This window comes from Geotrypetes seraphini, chromosome 7, assembly GCF_902459505.1.
Source record: "Geotrypetes seraphini chromosome 7, aGeoSer1.1, whole genome shotgun sequence".
NCBI lineage: Eukaryota > Metazoa > Chordata > Amphibia > Gymnophiona > Dermophiidae > Geotrypetes > Geotrypetes seraphini.
The window spans coordinates 7028712-7055466 of NC_047090.1; the positions used below are offsets into that span (position 1 = coordinate 7028712).

General features: G+C 44.7%; 1 protein-coding gene across 1 annotated transcript in view; it reads left to right on the forward strand.

The window, feature by feature from the left end:
- The window catches only part of ANO2 (anoctamin 2), a 228699-nt gene that overhangs the window by 113221 nt on the left and 88723 nt on the right, over positions 1–26755 (forward strand). Inside the window, exons 12-13 of the mRNA XM_033953477.1 lie at positions 3393–3475; positions 23555–23638. Of these exons, the coding sequence (XP_033809368.1) occupies positions 3393–3475; positions 23555–23638 (167 nt within the window). The remainder of the gene's footprint in view (positions 1–3392; positions 3476–23554; positions 23639–26755) is intronic.

Below are 26755 nucleotides of genomic sequence, written 5' to 3' on the forward strand. Positions count from 1 at the left end.
GGTAGCTGTGATTCCGGTTATTCCTCCCAATGTGCATCACTTTGCATTTGTCCACATTCAATTTCATCAGCCAGAGACCTGCGCGGATGCCCCTTCCCGACGCGATTTTGAGGGGAGCTTTTCAAAACCCGGATGGAGCCCCAGACATATCCTTGAAAAGGGAGACGTGTCAGGGGAAATAAGAACATAAGAATTGCCGCTGCTGAGTCAGACCGGTGGTCCATCACGCCCAGCGGTCCGCCCACGCGGCGGCCCTCTGGTCTAAGACCAGCACCCTAACTGAGACTAGCCCTACCAGCGCATGTTCTTGTTCAACAGAAACTTGTCTAACTTTGTCTTGAATCCCTGGAGGGTGTCTTCCCCTATAACAGCCTCTGGAAGGGCGTTCCAGCTTTCTACCACTCTCTGGGTGAAGAAGAACTTCCTTACGTTCGTACGGAATCTATCCCCTTTCAACTTTAGAGAGTGCCCTCTTGTTCTCCCTACCTTGGAGAGGGTGAACAACCTGTCCTTATCTACTAAGTCTATCCCCTTCAGTACTTTGAATGTTTTGATCATGTCCCCTCTCAATCTCCTCTGTTCGAGAGAGAAGAGGCCCTAGCTTCCGGTGGCATGGATGGTCTTATTAGAGCACCAAGCAGGTCTCTGGAGTAACCTGGTTGTCAGGGCAGTGGACTGGAGAGAAAGGAAACCAGGCCCATATCCCACTCTATCTAGTACATTTGTGCTGGGAATTGTAAACCCACTAAAAACCTACTCTACTGACATATAGGGAACATCTGCAGGCTTAAAAGCTATTGGGGTTTATACAATTGGGTGCAGTAGGTTGTGGGTGAGATTTGGAAGGCGCACCATACAATATAAGGGGGTTATGGTGAGGTTTGTACCTGGGATCTTTTATGTGAAGTTCACTTCAGTGGCCCCTAGGGTGCCCCACTGCTCTGCTGGGATGTCTCTGTGGCTTGTCTGCTAAGAACGCTGGCCCCCACTATGTCCCAATGGTTGGGTTTTGTGGGGAGGGGGTTGTTTGGACTCTTTTTTTATGGTTGAAAAAGATAAAATCACTGAGGACAAACGCTTCTAGGAAATGACCATTTTCAGGAAAACCACCCAAAACTTTTGTCTGGTTTGAAAATGATCATTTTCTCTACTAGATTTTTGGGTTGTTTTCCCTACCTGGGTCGCCTCTACAGCTAATGCACCCCCCTCCCCCCAACCATGCAGGGTTACCAGACGTCCGGATTTCCCCAAACATGTTCTCCTTTTGAGGTTATAGGGCTTCCTTTTGAGGACATGTCTGGGGATCTGGACGGCTTTTCAAAACCCGGCACTTTGTCCGGGTTTTGAAAAGCTTCTGGCAACGAGCGTCGTCGGGACGGCATTCGCACATGCCCGGATTCAACGTGGCGATGTCACGGGCATGCATCTGACATCATCGTGTTACAGCAGCACATGCGCGAATGCCGTCCGATGTCACTCGTGCAGGTTGAGGGGCCTGGGGTGTGGCTGGCCAGAATAGGGCGGGCCTGGGGTGGGGCCAAGGGTAACCTTAGAGCCAGGGTGGCTGTATGAAGTCTGGCAGCTGTTTGATTTTTACCAAGAAGACCAGCTGTAGGCCCACACACACATGTATGTGTTATAGGCCTCATCATCACCATCATGGAGTTGATACAGATCAAGATATAGGCCCTCACAGAGGTCATGAGGCAGCTCGGGGTAGGGTTACCAGATTTTGCATCTGGTAAAGGAGGACATGTGGCCCCGCCCCATTCTGCCACTAGGTCTGCCCCATTCCACCTCCCAGCCCCGCCCCGTTCTGCCTCCCAACCCCAGCCCGCGCATGTGTAGATGCACGCCAGACTCGGCCCCAATCGTACCAGCTTTTCAAAACCCGGACAAAGTGCCGGGTTTTGAAAAGCCATCTGGACGCCCTGGACATGTCTGGGTAAATCCTAGCTTGGGGCATATATCTCAGCCCCCAAGCCACAGCCTTAATAGTACCTGTACAGCTGGATTTCATTTTCTGTATGTCCCCAAACCATGCAGCGCATAATCTAAGCCAGGGGTGCCCAATAGTTAGATCGCGATCGACTGGTAGCTCGCCAAGGCAAAGTGAGTCGATCATTCGGGACTCCCTTTGCCTTGGCAATCTATCGGGCCGATCAGTCTTCCTCTCCCCGACGTCAATTTTGCCGTCGGAGAGGAAGTTCGGGCCAGCCAATCGCTGCCTGGCTGGGCGGAACTTCATTTCCGACGGCAGAATTGACGTCGGGGAGAGGAATGCTGGTCGGCCCGAAGCAGGGAGAGCATGGGCCGGCGCCAGCGGCTTTGGAGCCTGTTATCCATTGGTGGTGGTTTGGGTCCTGTTCCCCCGATGGCAGCGCCAGTGGCAATTGCTTGGGGAAGGGCAGGGTGAAAGAAAGAAAGGGGGCAGGCAGGGAGACAGAAGGAAAGAAGAGAAACAGAAAAAAAGAAAGTGGGCATGAAGAGAGAAAGAAAGAAAGGTCAGGGAGAGAGGAAGAAAAAGTTGGGGGAGGGAATGAGGAGGAGAGGAAGCATACAGGCTGAAAGAAAGATTGGATGCACAGTCAGAAGAAAAAAGTGCAACCAGAGACTCATGAAATCACCAGACAAGGTAGGAAAAATAATTTTATTTTAAATTTAGTGATCAAAATGTGTCTGAATTTATATCTGCTGTCTATATTTTACAATATGGTCCCCTTTTACTAAACCGCATTAGTGGTTTTTAGCGCAGGGAGCCTATAAGCGTCGAGAGCAGCGCTGGGCATTCAGCGCAGTTCCCTGCGCTAAAAACTGCTATTGTGGTTTAGTAAAAAGGGAGGGGGGTGGGTATTTGTCTATTTTTGTATGGTTGTTACTGAGGTGACAGTGCATAGAGTCATCTGCTTTGACCTCTTTGAAAAAACCCCGGAATAGGAATGATAATTAACAATTCTATGCGTACGGTGTGCGTTGTGTTTTTTTTTTAATTTTATTGTTGGTAGATCATTTTGACTTGGTCATTTTAAAAGTAGCTCACGAGTCAAAAAAGTGTGGGCACCCCTGATATAAGCATTTATTAGAATCCATTGCACAGTTAGAATAAGGAGCATGGAAGGTTCTGGCATGTGCTAATGTGGTAGTGCATTCTGGTAACTAGCAATAAGCCCCTCCCCCTCCTTTTACAGAACCATAGCGTGTTTTTATAGCACCAGCCAAGGCGGTAACAGCTCTGACGTTCATAGGAATTCTTTGAGCGTCAGAGCGCTAAAAAACGTGCTATGGTTTTGTAAAAGGGGATGAATGAGATAAAAGTCAGGGGGTGGAATGATGAAATACGAGTGCTGATAATGGCGTTCCTAACTGCTGTGCATGTGCTCTTTTCCCCTAAGCCACTATATTCCTGGAACACTGGAAACGGCTCCAGATGAGACTGAGCTACTACTGGGACCTCACTGGCTTAGAGGAGGAAGAAGTAGGTATTCCTTCTGTACACATATTGTTCTTTTAATATGGTGATTTTAGAAGCTCTGTTCTTGTTTTGGACGTCTAACACTGCTGTACATTCATATGGCGAGGGTGTGTGGTCTGGGTGTGTTGCCGGTGAGATTAGGGAGGGTCCAAAATATGGGCGTCCAGCTCCGATCACAGAAGGGGAAGGAATGTCCAAGTCTAAAATGATAGACGTCCATATTTACACCTGATACGTGTCATGTCCAGGTTACAGACATGTGATCTGGCTGAGCAGGTGAGCACTGGCGGGATTAAGGCACGACACCTCCTTAATCCCCCGGTGGCTGCTGTCCCCTCTCGCTCTTCCATGAATTGTGAAACTGACAAGGGATTGCAGGCTGTAGGACAGCTTCAGGTATTATGGTTAGTGTAGTGGACCGAGACCCCAGAGACCCAGGTTCAAGTCCCACCTCAGCTCTTTTTTTTTTTTTTTTTTAAATCGGGAGCCCTCCGGGGACATTAAAATAAGAACATAAGAATAGCATTACTGGGTCAGACCAGTGATCCATCCGGCCCAGTGTCCCGTCTCCAAAGAGGCCAATTCAAAGTCACAAGTACCTGACAAAAAGCCAAATAGTCTTAGCATTCCATGCCATCGATCCAGGGCAAGCAGTGGCTTCTCCCATGTCTGTCTCAGCAAACAGACTATGGACTTTTCCTCTTGGAAATTGCCCAAACCTTTATTAAAATCAGCTACGTATCTACTCTTACCACATCCTCTGGCAACGTGTTCCAGAGCTTAACTATTCTCTGAGTGAATAAATATTTCCTCCCATTAGTTTTAAAAGTATTACTTTGTAACTTCATCGAGTGTCCCCTAGTCTTTGTAATTTTTGACGGAGTGAAAAATCGATCCACTTGTACCCATTCTACTCCACTCAGGATTTTGTAGACTTCAATCCTATCTCCCCTCAGCCGTCTCTTTTCCAAGCTGAAGAGTCCTAACCGTTTTAGTCTTTCCTCATACGAGAGGAGTTCCATCCCCTTTACCATCTTGGTCGCTCTTCTTTGAACCTTTTCTTGTGCCGCTATATCTTTCTTGAGATAAGGAGACCAGAAGATAACGCAATACTCCAGGTGAGGTTACATCATGGAGCGATACAGAGGCATTATAACATTCTTAGTCCTGTTTACCATCCCTATTTTAATAATTCCTAGAATCTTGTTTGCTTTTTGGCCGCCTCTGCGCATTGGGCAGAAGGTTTCAACGTATTGTCTATGATGACACCTAGATCTTTTCCTTGACCCCCAAAGTGAACCCTAGAATCCAACAACTATGATTTAGATTATTCCTCCAAATGTGTATCACGTTGCATTTGTCCGCATTAAATTTGATCTGCCATTTGGACGCCCAGTCTTCCAATTTCCTAAGATCTTCCTGCAGTTTTTCAAAGTCCACATGCAGTTTAACAACTTGAACAGTTTAGTGTCAAATGCAAATTTAATTACCTCACTCATTCTAATTTCCAAATCATTAAAAAAAAAAAAAAGTTAAATAGCACCGGTCCCTGTTGCACTCCACTGTTTATTCTCCTCCGTTGAGAAAAATGGACATTTAACTCTACCCTCTGTTTTCTATCCGATAACCAATTCCTAATCCAGAAATTAACATTGTCTCCTATCAAATGACTCTCTAATTTTCTCAGGAGTCTTTCATGAGGAACTTTGTCAAAAGCTTTCCGGAAATCTAGATACACTACATCAACCGTCTCACCTTTACCCACTGTACCTGAATATATGACACCTGCAAATCTGAAGGTGATTGAAATGGTTCAAGTATTTGTTCCTGGAGGACTCACAATTAAAAAAAAAAAATCACAAATTGTTGAAGTAGGCTTTGAACCTGGGTCCTCAGATTCGCATCATAGGGCTCTCACCATAATGCTACCCTTCTCATCTGCATGGATGTCTGTGTGGCCATTTTATAAGATGGACTTTCCCATGTTGCGACATAGATGTCCATGTCCCTTGTTTCCCTTCATTTTAAATTTGGAAGTTTCAGTTTGTAAAATGGATGTTTCCAGTACATGGACGTCCATCTCACATGCATTTTAGAAAAGGCTGTATCCTGTACCAAAATACATGTGTGAAATGGATGTCCATTTGTGTTCAGATTTGAACGTCCATATTCTGAGTTGTTTGTCCATTTGTGTTCTGTCTTGAACGTCCGTATTCTGAGTCGGATGTCCATTTGTGTTCAGACTTGAATATCCATATTCTGTATTCTGAATTGGATGTTCATTTGTGTTCTGTCTTGAATGTCCATATTCTGAGTTGGATGTCCACTTGTGTTCTGTCTTAAACATTCATATTCTGAGTTGGATGTCCATTTGTGTTCTGTCTTGAATGTCCATATTCTGAGTTGGATGTCCATTTGTGTTCTGTCTTGAACATTCATATTCTGAGTTGGATGTCCATTTGTGTTCAGACTTGAATGTCCATATTCTATATTCTGAGTTGGATGTCCATTTGTGTTCTGTCTTGAACATTCATATTCTGAGTTGGATGTCCATTTGTGTTCAGACTTGAATGTCCATATTCTGTATTCTGAGTTGGATGTCCATTTGTGTTCTGTCTTGAATGTCCATATTCTGAGTTGGATGTCCATTTGTGTTCTGTCTTGAACATTCATATTCTGAGTTGGATGTCCATTTGTGTTCAGACTTGAATGTCCATATTCTGTATTCTGAGTTGGATGTCCATTTGTGTTCTGTCTTGAATGTCCATATTCTGAGTTGGATGTCCATTTGTGTTCAGACTTGAATGTCCATATTCTGTATTCTGAGTTGGATGTCCATTTGTGTTCTGTCTTGAATGTCCATATTCTGAGTTGGATGTCCATTTGTGTTCTGTCTTGAACATTCATATTCTGAGTTGGATGTCCATTTGTGTTCAGACTTGAATGTCCATATTCTGTATTCTGAGTTGGATGTCCATTTGTGTTCTGTCTTGAATGTCCATATTCTGAGTTGGATGTCCATTTGTGTTCTGTCTTGAACATTCATATTCTGAGTTGGATGTCCATTTGTGTTCAGACTTGAATGTCCATATTCTATATTCTGAGTTGGATGTCCATTTGTGTTCTGTCTTGAACATTCATATTCTGAGTTGGATGTCCATTTGTGTTCAGACTTGAATGTCCATATTCTGAGTTGGATGTCCATTTGTGTTCTGTCTTGAATGTCCATATTCTGAGTTGGATGTCCATTTGTGTTCTGTCTTGAACATTCATATTCTGAGTTGGATGTCCATATGTGTTCTGTCTTGAATGTCCATATTCTGAGTTGGATGTCCATTTGTGTTCTGTCTTGAATGTCCATATTCTGAGTTGGATGTCCATTTGTGTTCTGTCTTGAACGTCCATATTCTGAGTTGGATGTCCATTTGTGTTCTGTCTTGAACGTCCATATTCTGAGTTGGATGTCCATTTGTGTTCTGTCTTGAACGTCCATATTCTGAGTTGGATGTCCATTTGTGTTCAGACTTGAATGTCCATATTCTGTATTCTGAGTTGGATGTCCATTTGTGTTCTGTCTTGAACGTCCATATTCTGAGTGGGATGTCCATTTGTGTTCTGTCTTGAACGTCCATATTCTGAGTGGGATGTCCATTTGTGTTCTGTCTTGAACGTCCATATTCTGAGTCGGATGTCCATTTGTGTTCTGTCTTGAACGTCCGTATTCTGAGTTGGATGTCCATTTGTGTTCTGTCTTGAATGTCCGTATTCTGAGTTGGATGTCCATTTGTGTTCTGTCTTGAACGTCCATATTCTGAGTTGGATGCACTTTCCAAAATGTCTCTCTATTTGTTCTGCTCAGTATATTCAAGGCTCCTTTTATCAAGCAGCGATAGAGCCTTTTTACTGCAGGCTGGCGAAGTAAATGCTCCGATGCTCATAGGAATTGAGTGAGTGTCAGAGCATTTAGCTTGTTGGCCCACGGTAAAAGGCTGTATTGATAGAAGGAGCCCTTAATTTCATAATCCATGTGCTTGTCTCCTGTTGTCAGCTACTCTCATCATATCCATGTAGATTTAACCTACTACATCCAATGTGTATAAACTGATGATTCGATGGGATTTACCATAATGTACTACCTGTACTGCCTGTATTAAGTTGTAATGAAAGATGAGAAATTCAGACCAGTTCACTTCTCTTTCTTTGCATTATATCTTGACAACTCTATTCCAATATCCTGGGAGAGATCTGAAATTTGGGCAGGGCTATGTACTGTCTGACATCTGTTCTTCCTAGGGCTTCTGTAGCCAAGATCCTTTTCCACTTGATTAGAAAGAAAATTCAGGAAAAGGATGGAGATCTGTGCAGATGGAAAAATTCAGACTACAGGTTCCATCTCACAATCTGGAGACGTGTGTGGGGGGGAAGGGGAGAATGGTTTAGTCACACACACTCTATATCAGCTATAATATTGAGAGTATTGTATCTAGTTTTGGAGTGTGTACATTTGAACAGATATAGCTGGAGAAAAGATAATCCAGAGACAGGCTGCAAAAGGGATGCAGTTTACACCAAAATTATATGACAACATTTAAGAACCTAATTATGTAAATTCCAGAGATGAAGAGAAAAAGGGAGAAGCTAACATCAGTAGGGTAAAAACTAGCCTGTCTCATCACGGTCTAACCACAGCTACAGTAGGAGGATTCTAGCTTAGAAGTATTCAGTCATAATAATACTTACAGTATATACTCGAATATAAGCCCACCCAAATATAAGCCAAGGTAGCCTTTTCCCCCCAAAAAGGAGGGAAAAAAGTTGACTCGAATTTGAGCCGGGGAGGGGGGTATATTCAACTACCCTGCCCTGCCTGACTCTGCACCCAACCCCTCTCCCTCACTCCCTCCCCTCCCTGCCATGCTCTGCACCCAGCCCCCCTAATTTCCTGCCCTGCCAGGCTCTGCACCCTATCCCCCCCTTCCTCCCTCCCGATGCATTGCAGGCTTCCACTAGGCCTTCCGTAAGACCTAGTGGGCCAGGACAGGAGGGATCCCTCCTGCCTTCTGTCCCCGCCGACTCTAAAAACGTTTTCTTCCCTACCACCTACTTTTGAATTCCCTATTTCTAGCAGGCTCACAGTCCCACCACTGGAGGCTTTTTCAGTGGTTGGAAATTTCTAGAACAAGCAATATTTGGGGGATAGATTCAGGAGCAACATTCTATATGGAAGGGGTAGTAGATTCAGTGGTGTAGTGAGGATGAGAAGTGAGAGGTGCTCGGGGCAGTGGCACCCCTCCCCTGCCATCTTCTCTGCCCCTCTCCTTCCCTTCCCCCCTGCAACACTCATGTGCCCCTTCCCTTCCCCCATACCTTTAACTTTCCCGGCGCAAGCAACATCATGAACTCGCTGCCCGCGTTGACATCGGCTCTCCCTCTGATATCACTTTCTAGGCGCAAAACATAGAAGTGACATCAGGGGAATAGCTGACTCAGGCATGAGCGGCAGGTTGGAGTGGGAAGAAGCGGGGGCAGAGAGGAAAATAGGTGCCGGCCCTCCTACCATGACGGTGCCCAAAGCAGAACGTCCCCGCCCCTTACTACTTCATTGCATAGATTGACTTCTAACCAAGAAAGCCTGGAAATCAGGATCCTCCCAAAGAAAAACCTGATGAGGCTTTAATTTGGAGCCCAAGACTGACAAAGCAATCAGGGCAGATCTGCAGAAGGAAGGAAATAGATTCATGGGGGAACAGATCTAAGGGGTAAGGGAAATACCATGGTACATGTAGATATGACTGTGCTCGGTCCAGGAGATCAGAAGCAACGCCTATCTTGGTGGGACTACTCAATTTTTCAAGTCTTATAGGCTTCGTTGCATTTGCCACGCGGGAAAAGCAGTCCCAACCAAGCCAGTGTGATGCACGCATGCAGAAGGCCTATGTGAGTGAGCCTGTAGCATTGGCGCATTTCTGTTGGGGATCCCTTTCGCACAGTAGCACAACAGAGCTAATTAGAGGGAAAGCAAAGCAATAAAACCAGCCCGTTTGTTAATGCAAGCAGGGCTGGAAGAATAACATCAAGCTAAAGACTTTGCCTGGGGCATTGAGGAAGATTTTATGTTTTTTTTCACAGTGCTATTGTCTGTGGTCTCTCTGGTACCAGGCAGCCAGCCAATATGAAGCTGCCATCTCTGGAGTTTTCTGTAGCACTACACTGCCACTCTCTGGCTCTTCCTATATGTGAGAGATGAACAGTATATATTTGTTTCTCTCTGGGTACAGTCTAATGCCCCTTGCTAGCAGGCAGCCTCTCTCCACATCATCCACCGATAAAGTACACAGGCCTACCCACTGCCATGCCAACTCAGCTGTCAGCAACTACTGTTGTAGCACTCTTATGGTTTATATCCTTCTTTAATGACCGTTACAACATAGTACATATAAACAATACCTTCTCAGCAGCCACAACTCACTCCTACGGTGTCCCTCAAGGTTCTATTCTATCTCCTCTTCTATTTAATATTTTCTTATCTCCTCTTCTCACATTAGCCCAATCCATCGGATTTACTATTTTTGCTTACGCTGATGACATACAACTCCTTCACCCAATCAATACTTCAAACACTTCCGACATCAAAGACATTAATAGCAAACTAAACATTATATATGACTGGTTATACACAAACAAGCTTTCCCTTAATCTGGACAAATCCCGAGGTCTGTTACTTCCTATCAAATCCGCAGAATTTCTACAGGACGACATTTCTATTAAATCTACACCGATCCAAATGGACACAAAGATTAAACTTTTAGGAGTAATCATCGATAAAGACCTTACCTTTCACGATCACATAAGTTCAGTGGTTAAAATTTGCTTTTATAAACTACGTATCATCCGATCTCTCTCATCCATCCTTGAAACTAATTCAATCACTATCCTGATACACTCATTAGTAATTTCTCATCTTGATTACTGTAACTCTCTTCTAAATGGCCTTCCCCAAAAAGAAATTCGTCGGTTACAACTAATACAAAATACAGCAATAAAACTTATCCATAAAGTAGGCAGATACGACCATGTTACCCCTCTTCTAAAAGAAGCACATTGGCTCCCTATTTCTCACCGCATCACCTATAAAATTATCTTACTATCTTTCAAAATAAAGCTCTTTCATTTGCCATTATTCCTTGACAAACTTCTCATTCCCTACAGCTCTTCACGCACTCTAAGATCAACTGATCAAAAACTTCTATTTATCCCCACTATCAAAGACTTCTACAATACACGTAGAGTAAATTTCGCAGTAACTGCCCCTACCCTCTGGAATTCCCTGCCACAGCAACTCCGCGATGAATCACGACTCGATAAATTTAAAACAGATTTAAAAACGTTTTTATTTCGCGATGCCTTCTCATTCACTTAGAGCTATCTTCCCTAATTACTAAAAATAATCGCTTTCTTTAAAGCGCCCCCTTCCATTATGTTTTATCCTTACCCTACTATCTCCAATTTCTTCTCAAATATGTAACTTCACCCTCCCTTCCCTTTTATCCTCACCATCTAGTTCGTCTTGTGATGTTATATGTATATACACAATGCCTCTTTTTTTTAGTTTTGTATAATTTCTCTTTCTTTTAAACATATTGTTAACCAGCCAGATATTAACTTGATGGTTGGTATATCAAAATTAATAAAACTTGAAACTTGAAACTTGTAGTTAGCTGCCATCGACTCGTGCTCGAGTCCTAGCGGCTTGATGAATTGCGGATCTAAAAAAAAAAAATCAGTTTTGTGCAAGTCTGGAAAGATCCTCCAGCGTCATCCCCTTGGTTGTTTTCAGTGTGTCCAGTCATCTGATTGCAGATCACCCTCTTCACCTGGTTCCTTTGATCTTCCCAAACATGATGTCCTTCTCCAATGATCTCTCTCTTCTGATGGTGGGATCAAATAAGACAGTCGTAACTTCATCATTTGGGCTTCCAGTGACATAGCAGGTTTTATCTGTTCCAGAATTGATTTGTCAGTTCTTCTGGCGGTCCACGGCTTGCCTAAAATTCTTCTCCACCACCAAAGCTCAAATGAGTCAATCTTCTTTCTGTCTTGTTTCCGTAGTGTTCAGCTACTATGATCAGCTAATCTGAAAAAGACATTTATCTTTTGACAAAATGCACATATGTAAACTGGATCCATGGACAGATTAAGAAAAGGACTGAATTAAGCTAGCTTTGAAACTTGTGAGCAATGCTGCCCATCACAAGCCCCGCCTCCTCTCTTTTATAAAACCGTGGCACGGTTTTTAGTGCCGGCCATGACAATAACAGCTCCGAAGCTCATAGGAATTCCTATGAGTGTCGGAGCTGTTACTGCCGTGGCCAGCACTAAAAAACCCGCTACAGTTTTGTTAAAAGGGGGGGAAGGTTTGCTAAAGTGGAAGCCTTCACGGTTGACCTCGCCACTCAAAAGTTCCAAATTGGTCCCATTTCATATGTTTCAGAAACTTAAATGCGATATTATAAGACCTTGGGGCAGATAGTGATGAACATAGCAAGGACAATTTATCTGTGGTGCGTTACGAATCATTTGGTGAAAGAATACCAGCCCGAGATATCCGACCCCATCCAGCCAACTGGTAGTCTCGTACTGATGACACAACGGCATTCCCTTCCCTTCCTGTTTTATCCCTCCCCTCTCTCTCCTCTTGTTCTCCCACCCGTCCAAATTACGTCCTTGTCTTGGCCACATTCCCCCTACTCTTATTTAAATTCTTATTCTTTTTTTTTTTTCTTTATTATTCCTTTTATTGTAAACTGACCACGTACCTGTGATGGCTGGTATCTCAAGCTGTGAATAAACATGAAACATTCACATCTCCTTTAGCAGTTAGAAAAAAAATCTTCTAGTTGTTTGGGAGTCCAAAACATGGAAAATGTCTGTCCTGAAACGCAATCAAATAATTACAAGGAAAACAAAGTGCAAAGTTGCCTCCCAGAGCCTGAGCCTTAGGGCTCCTTTTACAAAGGTGCGCTAGCATTTTTAGCGCATGCTACCCGAAAAACTAGCGCGCGGGGCATTTTAGCCTTTGCTATTCCGCGCGTTAAGACCCTAACGCACCTTTGTGAAGGAGCACTTAGTTTTTAAGGCCACAAAAGCCCTTTGCCTCATTTGTGTGTCTGCAGCTAAGTCAAGAACAACCTTTACATTTGAGCCCCGAAACTGCGCCACATCTCGTTCTTAGGAACATATAAAGAGAGGAAAGTGGTCGCTACACAGATGGTTACATATTTAGGTCCCCTGTTACAAAGCCACAGTCAGTGGCGTAAGGGGTGTGTGTGTGTGGGGGGGGGATGGCACAGTCTTCCTGGGGGCATCTCCTCTCTGCCCCACGATCCTTCCCTGCCGGGCGTGTGCCTTCACCGACTCAAACCTGCTGCTCGCGCCAGCGTCAGCTCTCCCTCTGACATCACTTCCGGGAGAGCAAGTTGGTGATGCTGCTCGTGCGGGAAACTCAAAGAAGTATGGGGGAAGGGAAGGAGTGCGCAGGAAGGGCGGCAGGGAAGGAGCAGAGGGGTAGAGAAGACGCCGGGAGAGGGACATCGCCTCCCTGAGCGGCCCTCACCCTCACTAGGCCGCTGGCCCACGGTAGCGATTCCTGGTGCGGCAAATGCGATGGAGCTAATAGGAACTGAATGAGCCGCGTCGCATTTGCCACCCAGGAATCGCTTACTGTGGCTTCGTAAAAAATAGCCCTTAGTATTTGCATAGACTCACACTCCTGCGCTCACTCATCAGTCACACTTACATAGCTAGACACTGTGCACCTATAGAGGTCCTTTTACTAAGGCGCGATAATTGATTTAGTGCGCACTAAATGCTAGGGTGCACAGAGAATATAATGGATGCCTTAGCGTTTAGCGCGTGCTAATCTTTAGAGCGCGCTAAATTGGTTAGCGTGCCTTAGTAAAAGGATCCTATAGTTTCAAGTTTTGTTAGATTTGATATACCGCTTATTAAAGCCTAAGCATTTTCCATGCAAATTTTACAAGAAAAAAAACATTTAGGGGAGACGCACAGGGATTATTAAGAACCATGGGCAAGACCTACTCGACACAAGAGGGAAAACGACAGGAGGAAACATCATGTTAAAATAAATGGAGAGGGGAAAGGAATAAACCACAAGGGTGGGTATAGGTCACTGACCAGCGTGTGTATTCTAATGGGAATCTATCCTCCTCCCCCCACAAACACAACATCAGACTCTCCTCCTACCCACCCTGACACATTCATGGATTCCCCCAAACACAATCACTGGTCCCCCCCCCCTAACCCATTCTTGGATCCCTCCCAACACAATCACTGGTCCCCCCTGACCCATTCTTGGATCCCTCCCAACACAATCACTGGTCCCCCTGACCCATTCTTGGATCCCTCCCAACACAATCACTGGTCCTCCCCTGACCCATTCTTGGATCCCTCCCAACACAATCACTGATCCCCCCCTGACCCATTTTTGGATCCATCCCAACACAATCACTGGTCCCCCCAACCCCTCCCAACACAATCACTGATCCCCCCCTGACCCATTCTTGGATCCATCCCAACACAATCACTGGTCCCCCCGACCCATTCTTGGATCCCTCCCAACACAATCACTGGTCCCCCCGACCCATTCTTAGATCCCTCCCAACACAATCACTGGTCCTCCCCTGACCCATTCTTGGATCCCTCCCAACACAATCACTGATCCCCCCCTGACCCATTCTTGGATCCATCCCAACACAATCACTGGTCCCCCCAACCCATTCTTGGATCCCTCCCAACACAATCACTGATCCCCCCCTGACCCATTCTTGGATCCATCCCAACACAATCACTGGTCCCCCCGACCCATTCTTGGATCCCTCCCAACACAATCACTGGTCCCCCTGACCCATTCTTGGATCCCTCCCAACACAATCACTGATCCCCCCTGACCCATTCTTGGATCCCTACCAACATAATCACTGATCCCCCCCAACCCATTCTTGGATCCCTCCCAACACAATCACAGAGCCACCTCCCCCCCCAACCTCTGACATAATCACGGAGCCCCTTCCCCTCATTTAGACCAGGCTTTCCAAACTGCTAGAAGCTCCATGGTAAAAATAGTGAGTGCAATGGTTTCACTGTACCATTCATATAACCACCTGCAACAGTGACAGGTGAGTTAAAAGAACAGAGAAAGAGGGAGGAGTAGACGAGCCATGATGTATCTGGTGGAGCTAATATTTCTACTACTACATCAAGAAAACCCTTCATGTACTTATTCCAAACATTTGTCAAAGTGCCAAGACCTTTGGGTTGGGCTCATTCAGTGACTGCTGCACAGCTTCTCCGTCTCTCACTTGTTTACATCACCGCTCAGAATTTCAAGCTCCCTCCAATCTTTCCGCAAACACCTGAAAACTTGGCTCTTTTCCAAAATCTAACACCTCCCGCTCTTTGGTTCTTTATCTTCCTAGCTCCTTTCCTATAACCCTTCATTGTAGCTCCTTTTCAACCTAACCCTGTAAACCGTGCCGAGCTCTACGCTTGTGGAGATGGCGCAATATACAAACCTAAGGTTAAGTTTAGTTTAGTTTACAGCAAAGCTTTTTTTTTTTTTTTAAATCATCAAAGCTACTGCAATACAGTGCAAAGCTGCCTTACACTCTATAGAAGCGTGCAAACACTGTCACAACCCCAGAACCAGCACGTGTATGCATGTAAATGAAGGAACTTCACTGTGCAAATTATACTCTAGTGGATGCGCAGGAAATAGAATAATGTCTCCTGCTTTAGAGGCTGACCAAAAACAAGTTATTTGGTGTCAGCTAAAAACTAGGGTTACCATTTTTCGGGCCGCAAAAACCTAGACACATGGCCCCTCCCCATTCTGCCTTTGGCCCCGCCTCCAATCTGCCTTTGGCCCCACCTGGTTCCACCTTTGGCTCCACCCTGTTCTGCCCAGTCCCTCCCAGTTCAGGCTCCAGCCACGCCCCCACAAACCTCCTCTCTTCTTCCCCAACAAGCTCCGGCCGCGTCTGTGGGGCCTGGAGCATGCGCGGATGTGTGTGATATCCGCGCACGCTCAAATGCCCTCCAGATGCGTCCGGAGCTCATCGGGGCTTTCCAAAACCAGACTTCGTGAATAATATAGGAAGGAGCGGGGGTCGTCGGGGACATGGGAGGAGTTGTCAGGGGGTTGGGTGTCAGCGGGAGGGAGTGGACATCATGCCTACTGTGGGGTGGGGGTGGGGTGGGGGTGTAGTAGTGTCGGGACACTGTGTGATGTGGCAGAAGAGAGTGGGCATCTCCTGCTAATTTTCGATTTGGGGTTTGTTTGGCTTTTAAAATTTGCATGGGGGGAGGGGTCTGAGCTATTAAACCTTACTTTCCTGTCAGTGCCTGAGCCAATCAGCGCTCAGGAACTGGTCAGAAAGTAAGGCTACAACAGCTCAGACCTGTCGGCAAATTTTGGCCGCAAATGTGGCACAACGAGGTTAGGGAATCACTCAGCGACGATAGAGAATCATTTTAATATTACAGACCTCATTGTACTACATTTGCATGGCAGTATTGGAGACTGCGGAAAAAAACTCGGAAAAGACTTCGGTAAGCCTTTTTGATAATCCGCCGCTAAAATACATGGACGCTAAACCGGCTGGAACCGGTTTAGCCAGCACTTTAAAGGCACATTTTCATTTTTAGAATCTTCCCCTCTGTTCTTCAATCTGCAGCACACGATTTTTTTGTAGCTTTCTCAAGATCATATAAGCCAAATAGTAAAAAAAAAACCTGCTTCTACAAATTACACATGATCAGGTCATTAGCAAAGGTGTTGGATCCACCAGCTCTTAATATTCTTATTCATTCCCTCATTATTTCAAATCTGGATTACTGTAACTCATTACTAAAGGACGTCACTCAGAAACAACTAAGAAGACCACAATTAATCCAAAATACTGCAATAAAAATCATAAGAAACTAAAAAAAAAAATGAGACCATGTAACTCCGTTCACTGGCTGCCAATATCCCATTGTTTCTCCTATAAAATTGCCCTCTTATCATTCAAGATCCGTCAGTCAAACCTTCCTACTTTCCTAGGTAGACTGTTGATACCACATACGCTTTCCAGATCCCTTCGTTCGACCAAACAAAATCTCCTTTCATTATCCTCCGTAAAGATGATCGACACAAGACGTGCCAAAATCTTCTCAGTCATTGCACTCATTACCACCTACATTAGACAAGTTTAAAAGTTCATTGAAAACCTTTCTTTATAAAGATGCCTTTGAAAATTAACACCTTCATTCAACGATAATATTATCATTGGAATTCATTTTCATTACTTTATTTTAAAAATGATCTACTCTTTCTTTCTTCCCCAACCTATCATGTTACCCTTGAATGTCGCCTTTCTCTAAAATATTGTAGTCCTACTCCCTCTCCTCCTGTTTCTGTAGGTCTGTCCTCAAAATTTGTCCTTGTACGTATCATTATGAGTTTCTGTTACCCCTAAGAACATAAGAATTGCCGCTGCTGGGTCAGACCAGTGGCCCGCTCACGCGGCGGCCCCCAGGTCAAAGACCAGTGCTCTAAATGAGTCCAGCCTCACCTGCGTATGTCCCAGTTTAGCAGGAACTTGTCCAACTTTGTCTTGAAACCCTGGAGGGTGTTTTCCTCTACAACAGACTCCGGAAGAGCGTTCCAGTTTTCTACCACTCTCTGGGTGAAGAAGAACTTCCTTACGTTTGTATGGAATCTATCCCCTTTCAACTTTAGAGAGTGCCCTCTCGTACTCCCTACCTTGGAGAGGGTGAACAACCTGTCCTTATCTACTAAGTCTCTTCCCTTCATTATCTTGAACGTTTCAAGCATGTCCCCTCTCAGTCTCCTCTTTTCAAGGGAGAAGAGGCCTAGTTTCTCTAGTCTCTCGCTGTACGGCAACTCCTCCAGCCCCTTAACCATTTTAGTCGCTCTTCTCTGGACCCTTTCGAGTAGTACCCTGATTTTAATACATCTAATTCGCTTTGAAATAATATTCTAAGCGTTTGCATCCAATTTTAATAAATTTGAAACTCGTTTCACACATGTATTTTAACAACAAAAAAAGGATAACGTGTTAGTACTTTTCTCACACGCCAGCTGACTTCACATGTGTTGATTTGTGTTAAATCGATTCAGTGCGTACATCTCTAGTTTATTGTGCCAGGGAGGATTTCGAGGCCGTTCTGTTCCAAATGTGCTGCATTGTTGCCAGGGATTTTCTTGTGGAGCCTTTCCCAAACAGTCCCCCTGTAATTTTCCAGGATCAGCTTCAGCATGTGATGGTTTGCCTTTAGAGTACGGCAGAACTCACTTGGCACAGTTACATGCCCGCCTCTGCAATGCTCAGCCTAGCTCCTGCGCTGGTTCCTTTGCTCTGCAGACTCAGAGGAGCATGTTATGGGAAGTTAAAGCCTCCTTAATGTCTCCTCTCCTTCCTTCCCCCCCTTTGCTGTTGCTGTCCTGTGGTCAAGCTTCCCTGGATGGCAGCTGGAATATGCACTTGGATGTGAACTGAAATAAGTGCGCTGACTAAAAGGGCGAACGGCTCATTTTTTTCTGCCATCGTCTACTATGTTATTATGCTACTAAGGTCCCCCACTTAGTCTGATCTATACGGGTTCCTTCTGGCTCCACCACTTTGTCTCCCCTCCCCCACCCCCCGTCCATCCCCACCAGCTCCTCCCTCTCCAGTTGCTTTGCAGCTAATTCCTTCCAGAAACCTCCAGAATCCAGAGTAAAAACTGGATGATGCTGCGGTGTAGAGCCAGAAGAGTCAATTGGTTATCCATAGCAGCGGAGAGCTTTCAGAGTATGATAGACTGGCTACCGTCTTTTAGTTAAGATAAGCTACCCTGAGTTTTTTTTCCCAATAAATTTTTATTGATTTCAACTGGAACATAGAAGTCACAGTCAATACTTTTTCTAACTTGACGAATATATTCTAAGAATACTCCGTTTCGGCAGAGTTTAAATGCCCTCCCAACTCCCTTTTCCTATCCCCCCTCCCAACACTAAAACTTAGGACCTAAAATAAAATCTCCCGTTTCCTTTATTCGTCTGATTTTATGATACACACCGTGGTTTCTATAGGTGACCAGTCAAAAGCGCACTGGACTTTGGCGCTGACAATCCCATGGTGACATTTGCGTGCAGGACATATGCGCGTCGCCGCTTTGAAGCCTTTCTGTTAGTGCTCTGAGGGGGTGTGTGTGTGTCTTCGCGCTCCCAATGGGGGGGGGGGGAGGGAGGAAACCCCACACACACACACACTACACTGAAAACTCCCGAACAGCAAAAACAGAAAGGAGAACGGGAGTTTTCAATGTACTTGGGGGGGTTCCCCTCAAACTCCCCCCCCCAAACGTGAGCACGAGGACTTATAAATGTACTGGCGGGGTTCCCCCCCCCCTTCACAACGCTAATGGGAAGGATTCTCTATATCAGTTCCTGTAAACCGTGCCGAGCTCTACGATTGCGGAGAGGATGCGGTATACAAACTTAAGGTTTAGTTTAGTTTTGGAGCGGTGGAAGTGGCGGAGCGCAAATGTCCTGCACGCAAATGTCATTACGCCATTGCACCATTTCTTTATTGTATCCCCTGTGCACCATCATTACCCATCCTATTCCCCTCCTCCCTCCTAACCTGTCCACCTTGTCCCATTTCTCATTTGCCTCTTCCTATCTCCCCCTGAGTATGTCTGTACAGTGGCATAGTAAGGGGGTGTTGGGGGTGCAGTCTGCCCTGGCACCCCTCCTCCTCTCCATCCCCCCCACCCCCCGCGCTTGCCAGCCCACTTGCTCCCCGCTCCATTCCTCGCCACGGCGTGCCCCTTGCCTTCCCCGTACCTTTTTGGTGCTCTCTCTGATGTCACTTCTGGGACCCAAACGTAGGAAGTGATGTCAAAGGGGAGCCGCACCGACGTAGGCAGCACACCGCTCACGCCGGAGACGTTTAAAAGGTACAGGCCTGCAGGCAAAGGGAAGGAGGCGTTGCTCACCCTTCTTATGCCACTGTGTCTGAATTTTAAGACGTGTGTTTTGCCTAAATCTGGAACGTTTCTGTTCCACACGTCAAAGCAAGCGTCTTTGGTGGGTTTTCTTTCTTTTGCGATGGCGCTTTAAACTTGCGCTGTGTTCTTCCAAACCCATCAAAGCAATTTGGCAAGGGAAAGTCATGTTCCATCACAGGCTGTGCAGAAATAAAGGTGGATCACTCGTTAGTTTTTATTAGGACTGAGAAAGGAAATTTGAAAACCACTTTATCAGGGATGCCCTGAGGGGAAAAGTCTGTTTATAACAGCTGTTGCTCCTGTGAAAAACTCATTTTTAAAGGCACAGTTTCAACCTGTTTTCACTTGCAAGCTCTCAGATATCTTTGACATTTTTTTCGCAGTTGGACTCACAAGAACATTATGTATTTATTTATTCAATTTTCTTTCTTTAAATATTTATATACCACTTATAGCCTAAGTGGTTTACATTCAGGTATTCAAGTAGTTTTCCCTATCTGTCCCGGTGGGCTTACACGCTACCTAATGTAACTGGGGCAATGGGGGGATTAAGTGACTTGCCCAGGGTCACAAGGAGCAGCATGGGATTTGAACCCACAACCTCAGGGTGCTGAGGCTGTAGCTTTAACCACTGCACCACCCTAGAAATCAAAATGTAGCAAAAGTGAGCCACCTATAGGACAATCAAGCCGTTGTGACATCACTGATGAGGTTGGCTCTTATTGATGGAATAAGGCATTGTGATGTCACAATACCAGCTCTGGTTACCAGAGACTGAAACTTGTCACACTCAGGGTGCTGAGGCCGTAGCTCCGACCATTGCTCCACACACTTCCCGAGTTCTCCCAAGGTGCAACAATTTTGCAGCAAATACAAGCTGGTAGGTCAGCAGAGAACTCCAGGTCATCAGGGGTAGAGTGTGTCAGTCCCATTTTCACTATTGTTCAAGATTAGGGTTACCATATGAATAATAATAATAATAATAACTTCTTCTATACCGTCACAATCTTGCGACTTCTAGGTGGTTTACAATCAAGGGAGCTGGACGTCCAGCGAGTTACAATATGCAGTTGATCAGAGGAAATACAGAGTGCAGATATTTTAAGAAAGTAAAAATATGGTGCCAGAAAAAAAAAATAAAAAAAGAAGACAGATTGAGACATTGGGGTTTTACTTCCATTGCTTTCAACAGAAGTAAAACCCAGATGAATCAGTCTGTCCTCCTTTTTCTGGAGCCATATGGTAACCCTAAAAGTGAACTTTTTCCTGTTTTGCTTATGAGAACTTGAAGTATATGCAGGTGACAGGAGAAAAACCAGGACAGTTTCAATGTGGCAATAAGGACCTGGAGTTATATTAGTCTGGCAATGAAAGGGTGCTGGTAGCTACAGGTTACACGGGCAATGAAGTGTGAGGTGACTTGCCCAGAGTAGGGTTACCAGAGGGGAGAGTGTGGCGCAGGGGTTCAAGCTACAGCCTCGGCACCCTGAGGTTGTGGGTTCAAGCCCACACTGCTCCTTGTGACTTTGGGCAAGTCACTTAATCCCCCCCATTGCCCCAGGTACATTACATAGATTGTGAGCCCACTGGGACAGACAGGGAAAAATGCTTGAGTGCCTTAATTAATTCATGTAAGCCATTCTGGAACTCCCATGGAAGAACAGTATAGAAAATTCACTAAATAGTGTGACGAGTTTCAGCCTCTGATAAGCAGAGCTGGTATTGTGACATCATAATGCCTCATTCCACCAATAAGAGCCAACCTCATCAGTGATGTCACAATGGCTTCATTGTCCTAGACTTGGCTCACTTTTACGTTATGATTTCTAGAATGGCACAGTGGGTAAAGCTACAGCTTCAGCACCCTGAGGTTGTGGGTTCAAATCCACGCTGCTCCTTGTGACCCTGGGCAAGTCACTTAATCCCTCCATTGCCCCAGGTACATTAGATAGATTGTGAGCTCACCAGGAAAATGCTTGAGTAGCTGAATAAATTCATGTAAACCATTCTGGAACTCCCATGGAAGAACAGTATAGAAAATTCACTAAATAGTGTGACAAGTTTCAGCCTCTGATAAGCAGAGCTGGTATTGTGACATCATAATGCCTCATCCACCAATAAGAGCCAACCTCATCAGTGATGTCACAATGGCTTCATTGTCCTAGACTTGGCTCACTTTTACGTTATGATTTCTAGAATGGCACAGTGGGTAAAGCTACAGCTTCAGCACCCTGAGGTTGTGGGTTCAAATCCACGCTGCTCCTTGTGACCCTGGGCAAGTCACTTAATCCCTCCATTGCCCCAGGTACATTAGATAGATTGTGAGCTCACCAGGAAAATGCTTGAGTAGCTGAATAAATGCATGTAAACCGTTCTGAGCTCCCCTGAGAGAACGATATGAAAAAATAAATCAATAAATGTCCGTATGCATCCGGACGGCTCTTCAAAATCCAGCACTTTGTGTGCATTTTGAAAAGCTTCCAGCTCAAAGCCGCGTCGGGCAGGGCATCTGCGCATGCAATGCGATGACATCACACGTCACGTCACATCTGCGTAGGTGCCCTCCCGACGCAGCTCTGAGCACGAGGACAGGTTGGGGGGGGGGGGCGAGGCGGAGGCAGAACAGGGCGGGCCTGGGGGAGGCCATGGGTCTGGATTATACAGTCGTAAAATCAGGTAACCCAAGCCCAGAGTCAAAAGGAGCAGCGGTAGGAATTGAACTCGCAACCTCAGGGTGCCGAGTCAGCCGCTCTAACTTCTAGGCCACTCCTCCAGGTGGATGAACAGCGAAACAGTACTCACCCAGAATTGGCAGCAAAGCGGCTGATCACTATTCTGGAAGTGGCGTGAGAGGGCGACAATTTTGCGCATGTGGCATTAGAGGGCGACAATTTTGGTTTCAGCGCTGAAACCGGTCAGATGGGTTATGTTTCAGCTGAAAATGCCAGTGGAAACTTACCCCCCCCACACACACACACACACTTGTACTATGCCACAGTAGAGGTTTCTATCACAGCGTTGGCGCATTTAGCGTCCTGAGCTACCATGGCTTAGCGAAAGAGGGCCTTAATGATTCATCATGATTTTTATTTTCCACAGAACTACCAGGTTGGTTTTTTTTATGCTTTTTCCGAGACTGCAAATTTGCCACTTTGGTTCCCGACTCCCTACTGTATCTGATGGTACGCTGCTTTGACTGTTTGGGGGCATGCAGGCAGCATTATAAGAAACTAAAATAAATCAATCAATCTCCATTCTGACAAAAATAACGCACTTTTTCTCTGTCGCTTTATGTGTTTCTATGTAAGTTATATTAGTTAAAAAAAGAAAAGAAAAAGAGCCTTTATATAATAGCTTTTTAGCATTACTGAATTTTTAGAGTGTAATTTTCGGTGGTGTTTGATTACCCCTCCCCCCCCCTTTTTACAAAACTACGCAAAATGGTTTTAGCGCTGGCGCATTGAATGCTCTACCCTGTTCCAATGGCCGGCATTAAAAACCTCTTGCGTGGTTTTGAAAAAGGGGGGAGGGTAAGTTTTGTACATGGGGGTGTTTCTGAGGACATGTGGCTTTTATGAATCTGTTATGTTTATTAAAAAATCATGAGGGATTATTTCTAATGCTTTGGTGGCCTGTCCTATTCATACGTCATACTGTCCTGACCTCTCTGCAAAATACTGAGCCATCTGGTGCAAGAGATTTTCTTGACATAATATTATTAATATGTTCTCTCTCCTTTTTTCACCATGAAATTTGCACCAAGGATCGTATACAGGTTTGATTGGTCTTCCATTTAGATAGATCTGAGTGTCCTGCCAGTGTTTTGATCCCTGGTACCTTTGTGACTGTGATTTTTATTCACTGTGTCTCCCAGTCAAACCACAAATTGTTCCACTGTGTTTGGTTGTACTGTACTGTCATATTTGTGATGTTTGATATTTTCAAGTGACTGGTACAAATTAGTTTTCCCGTTCTGCACCCTGACTATGTGCTGTTATTATTTGATAGGAGCATCCAAGACCAGAATATGAAACCAAGTTATTGCAGAAAAAACTCTTGAAAGAGAAAACCATAACCAACCCCAATGATCTGGTAAGATCTCGACTCTTATTTCATTTCCAGATCTTGCTTTCAGTAGGTTTGACCTACCAATCCTTGGTTGCCTTTGTTTTCGGAACCCTTGCACTCACCTCAGCTGTCACATGGGCTCAAATCAAACCAGCACCCTGGGGAAATCCCGATTTGCGTTTATCAGTGGAAATCTCATACTGTGATGTCATTATTTTTAAATTCTCCCTTTCATGTCTCCATATGTATCATGTTAGCCAACACATTCAATTCTCAGCTGTTTCCTTACATTCCGATTTTATGGTTGAACTTCGTCCTTTGAACCTACCTGCAGGAATTCATAGATTTTCTTTCTCGTTCTGAGCTCTTTCGTAAATTGAATTTGGCATCTTTCTTCCTTATAACCCCTCAAGACTATTTACATTGTAAATATTTATTTATTATTTTTTTTAAATTTCTATTCCACATGTACTTGGAGTTCAAAAAACAGACAAGGAGGGGCATTTTCGATAGGACCTCTAAGTCTGAGTTTGGACGTTTTGAGAAAGACATCCAGAAATGCAGAAGAGAAAGATGTCTACCTTTACTTCATAATTATTTTATTGATTTTCAAGTAATCACTATGTCTACCTTTAATAAAAAAAAAAATTACAAGACGACCTATCTAGACTTTTTGGCCCTTACTGCATCTATCTTTTATGGCCATTTTCAAATATGAAAAAGTCCAGATGAAAAATGTACAAAAACAAGCCAGTAGGCCCACCCCCAGGCCCGCCCAGTTTCACCCATCCCTGCCCCGTTATGCCCCAATCCTGCCCCTAATCCCGCCCTAGAGCCGCTGGAGCCCCGCTCCCCCACTGCCTGCTCTCGTCGGGCAGTAGTAAATCCACGCATGCGCATTTGCCACGCAATAACGTCACAGGTGGCACCCGCTCATGCGTGGATTTCCTCCTGCTCGATGCGATTTCGAGGAGGCTTTTCAAAACCCGGGTTTTCAAAGTGCCGGGTTTTGAAAAGCCGTCCAGACCCCCGGACACATCCTCGAAAAGGAGGACGTGTCCGGGGAAAATCTTGAGTGATGACAATATTCCTATGGGACTCAGATAAGTTGGATCATTTCCTGATCTCAACATTTTCATCATATTATATTTACTTTGATGATTTCTTTCACATTATGATTGTCGGGGGATTTTTTTTTTTACTCCTTTCTCATTCATTGAAAATAACACTGCGTGTCCTTTTTGAGAGACATTTTATCTTCAATATTTAAAAGATTCACATTAAATAGGACAAAATGATGTACCGGGCAGGACTTATTTATACTTAGGGTCTGGTGCTTGTCACTTATGAGCTTCCTGCCTGCGGTAAAAAAACCAAAAATTACACACTTGGTTTACCCCTTCTGAAGGCCATATTAAAGTTTGTATATTGATATTGAATTTAGACTCCGGTGTGTATCGTGAGTGAGATTAAAACTTGATTGCCAATTGTTTCTTGGGTCTTAACCCTACTTGCAAGCAGCCAGCATTCTTAGCAAACTGGCCACAAAGACATCTGAGCTGAGCAGAGGGGCACTTTAGGGGACGCTGCAGTAAACATCACATTAAAAAGTCCCAGGTACACGTCACTATAACTTGCCTATATTGTATGGTGAGCTCTCTAGATCCCACCCAAAACTTACTTTACCCATCTGTACACCGCAACAATAGCCCTTATTCCTTCAGGTATCATCTGTATGTACATAGTTTGGGTGGGTTTTGGAGGACTCACCATACAATATAAGCAGACTATGGCCTATCTGCTATTGTTGATTTCATTCTCATGTATTGTTTTATTCTTGTATATTGCCTAGACTCTATTCAGGGGGGTGATTGCTACATTTAAAGACATGTATCCACCACCCTCTGTGTGGAAGTTCTTTTTCACACAGAGGGTGGTGGATACATGGAACGCGCTACCAGAGGATGTGATAAACAGGAGCACGCTACAGGGGTTCAAAGAAGCTTTGGATAGGTACTTGGAAGACAAAGGGATTGAGGGGTACAGATAAGAGTAGAGGTAGATTATAGGGATGGGATTAGAGGTAAATTACAAAATTAATCAGGGACCACTGTTCAGGCACTAGGTCTGATGGGCTGCCGCGGGAGCGGACCGCTGAGCAAGATGGACCTCTGGTCTGACTCAGCGGGGGCAACTTCTTATGTTCTTAAATACAAGGAAGGTGATTAAGATCAGTTTGTTATGGGACAATAGGTGGACGGGCATTGAAAGTGGAGAAGTTAGTATCTAAATAAAATCTAGTCTAATTGATTATACCTCACAACCTTGCGTGAAATCCAATAGGACAGATATACATCGTTAGCAGGAAAACAGAGAAATATTTCCAGGTAAGATACAGTAATTACAGTATTGGAAAAATACTGTCACCCGGTGGACCTTGCATGGCATGAAAGTTTTTGTGTCTGCACTATTATTCATAATGCAGATGGAACGGCCCAAGGATCTGCTGCATTCTTCCTGTTTTATTCATTTAATAAATATTTTAGCAGGTGTATTGAAACTGCATTTAAAAAAAAAGGCCAAGCTGGTCTATCCATAATAGGTTGGTGCTAATTTGCGATTCCATTGGTGCCCCGGAGCACAATTATTTCAAAGGAAAACTCATGTAAAGTTAAAGAACTGTTCGAACATTTACAGCAAACGCCGCAGGGGCTAAGCAAGAAACAAGTAGGCGGAGCCAATCAGCTGCGCTTGCAAGCCAGGCTTTGCAGCTTTGATGGGAATAATTCTAAGCGCTGACCTTCCAGCGTTCCCTCTGCTGTCGTTCCTGTTCTTTAGTTCATTTTGCCAGGTCAGAATTCAACAAGGTATTGCTGAGAGTCTTGACCTTATCAAGGGGAGGCACAGGGTGTTGGCTTCACAAGGGCTGCTTCATGGCTTTTGGCTATCGTCTGCTCACCGTATTCATGGAAATTTTTTTTATTTTTTTTTTTTACATGGCCATAAATATTTAAACACTGTTACCGAAATGGGTATCTTTTCAGGAGATTAGTAACTCTTAAAATTCAAAGAATGCAGAAGAAAGGATCCCATCTTCCCATGATGTCAAGAGGGGTTCACTCTTATTTTCTGTTTTCTCTG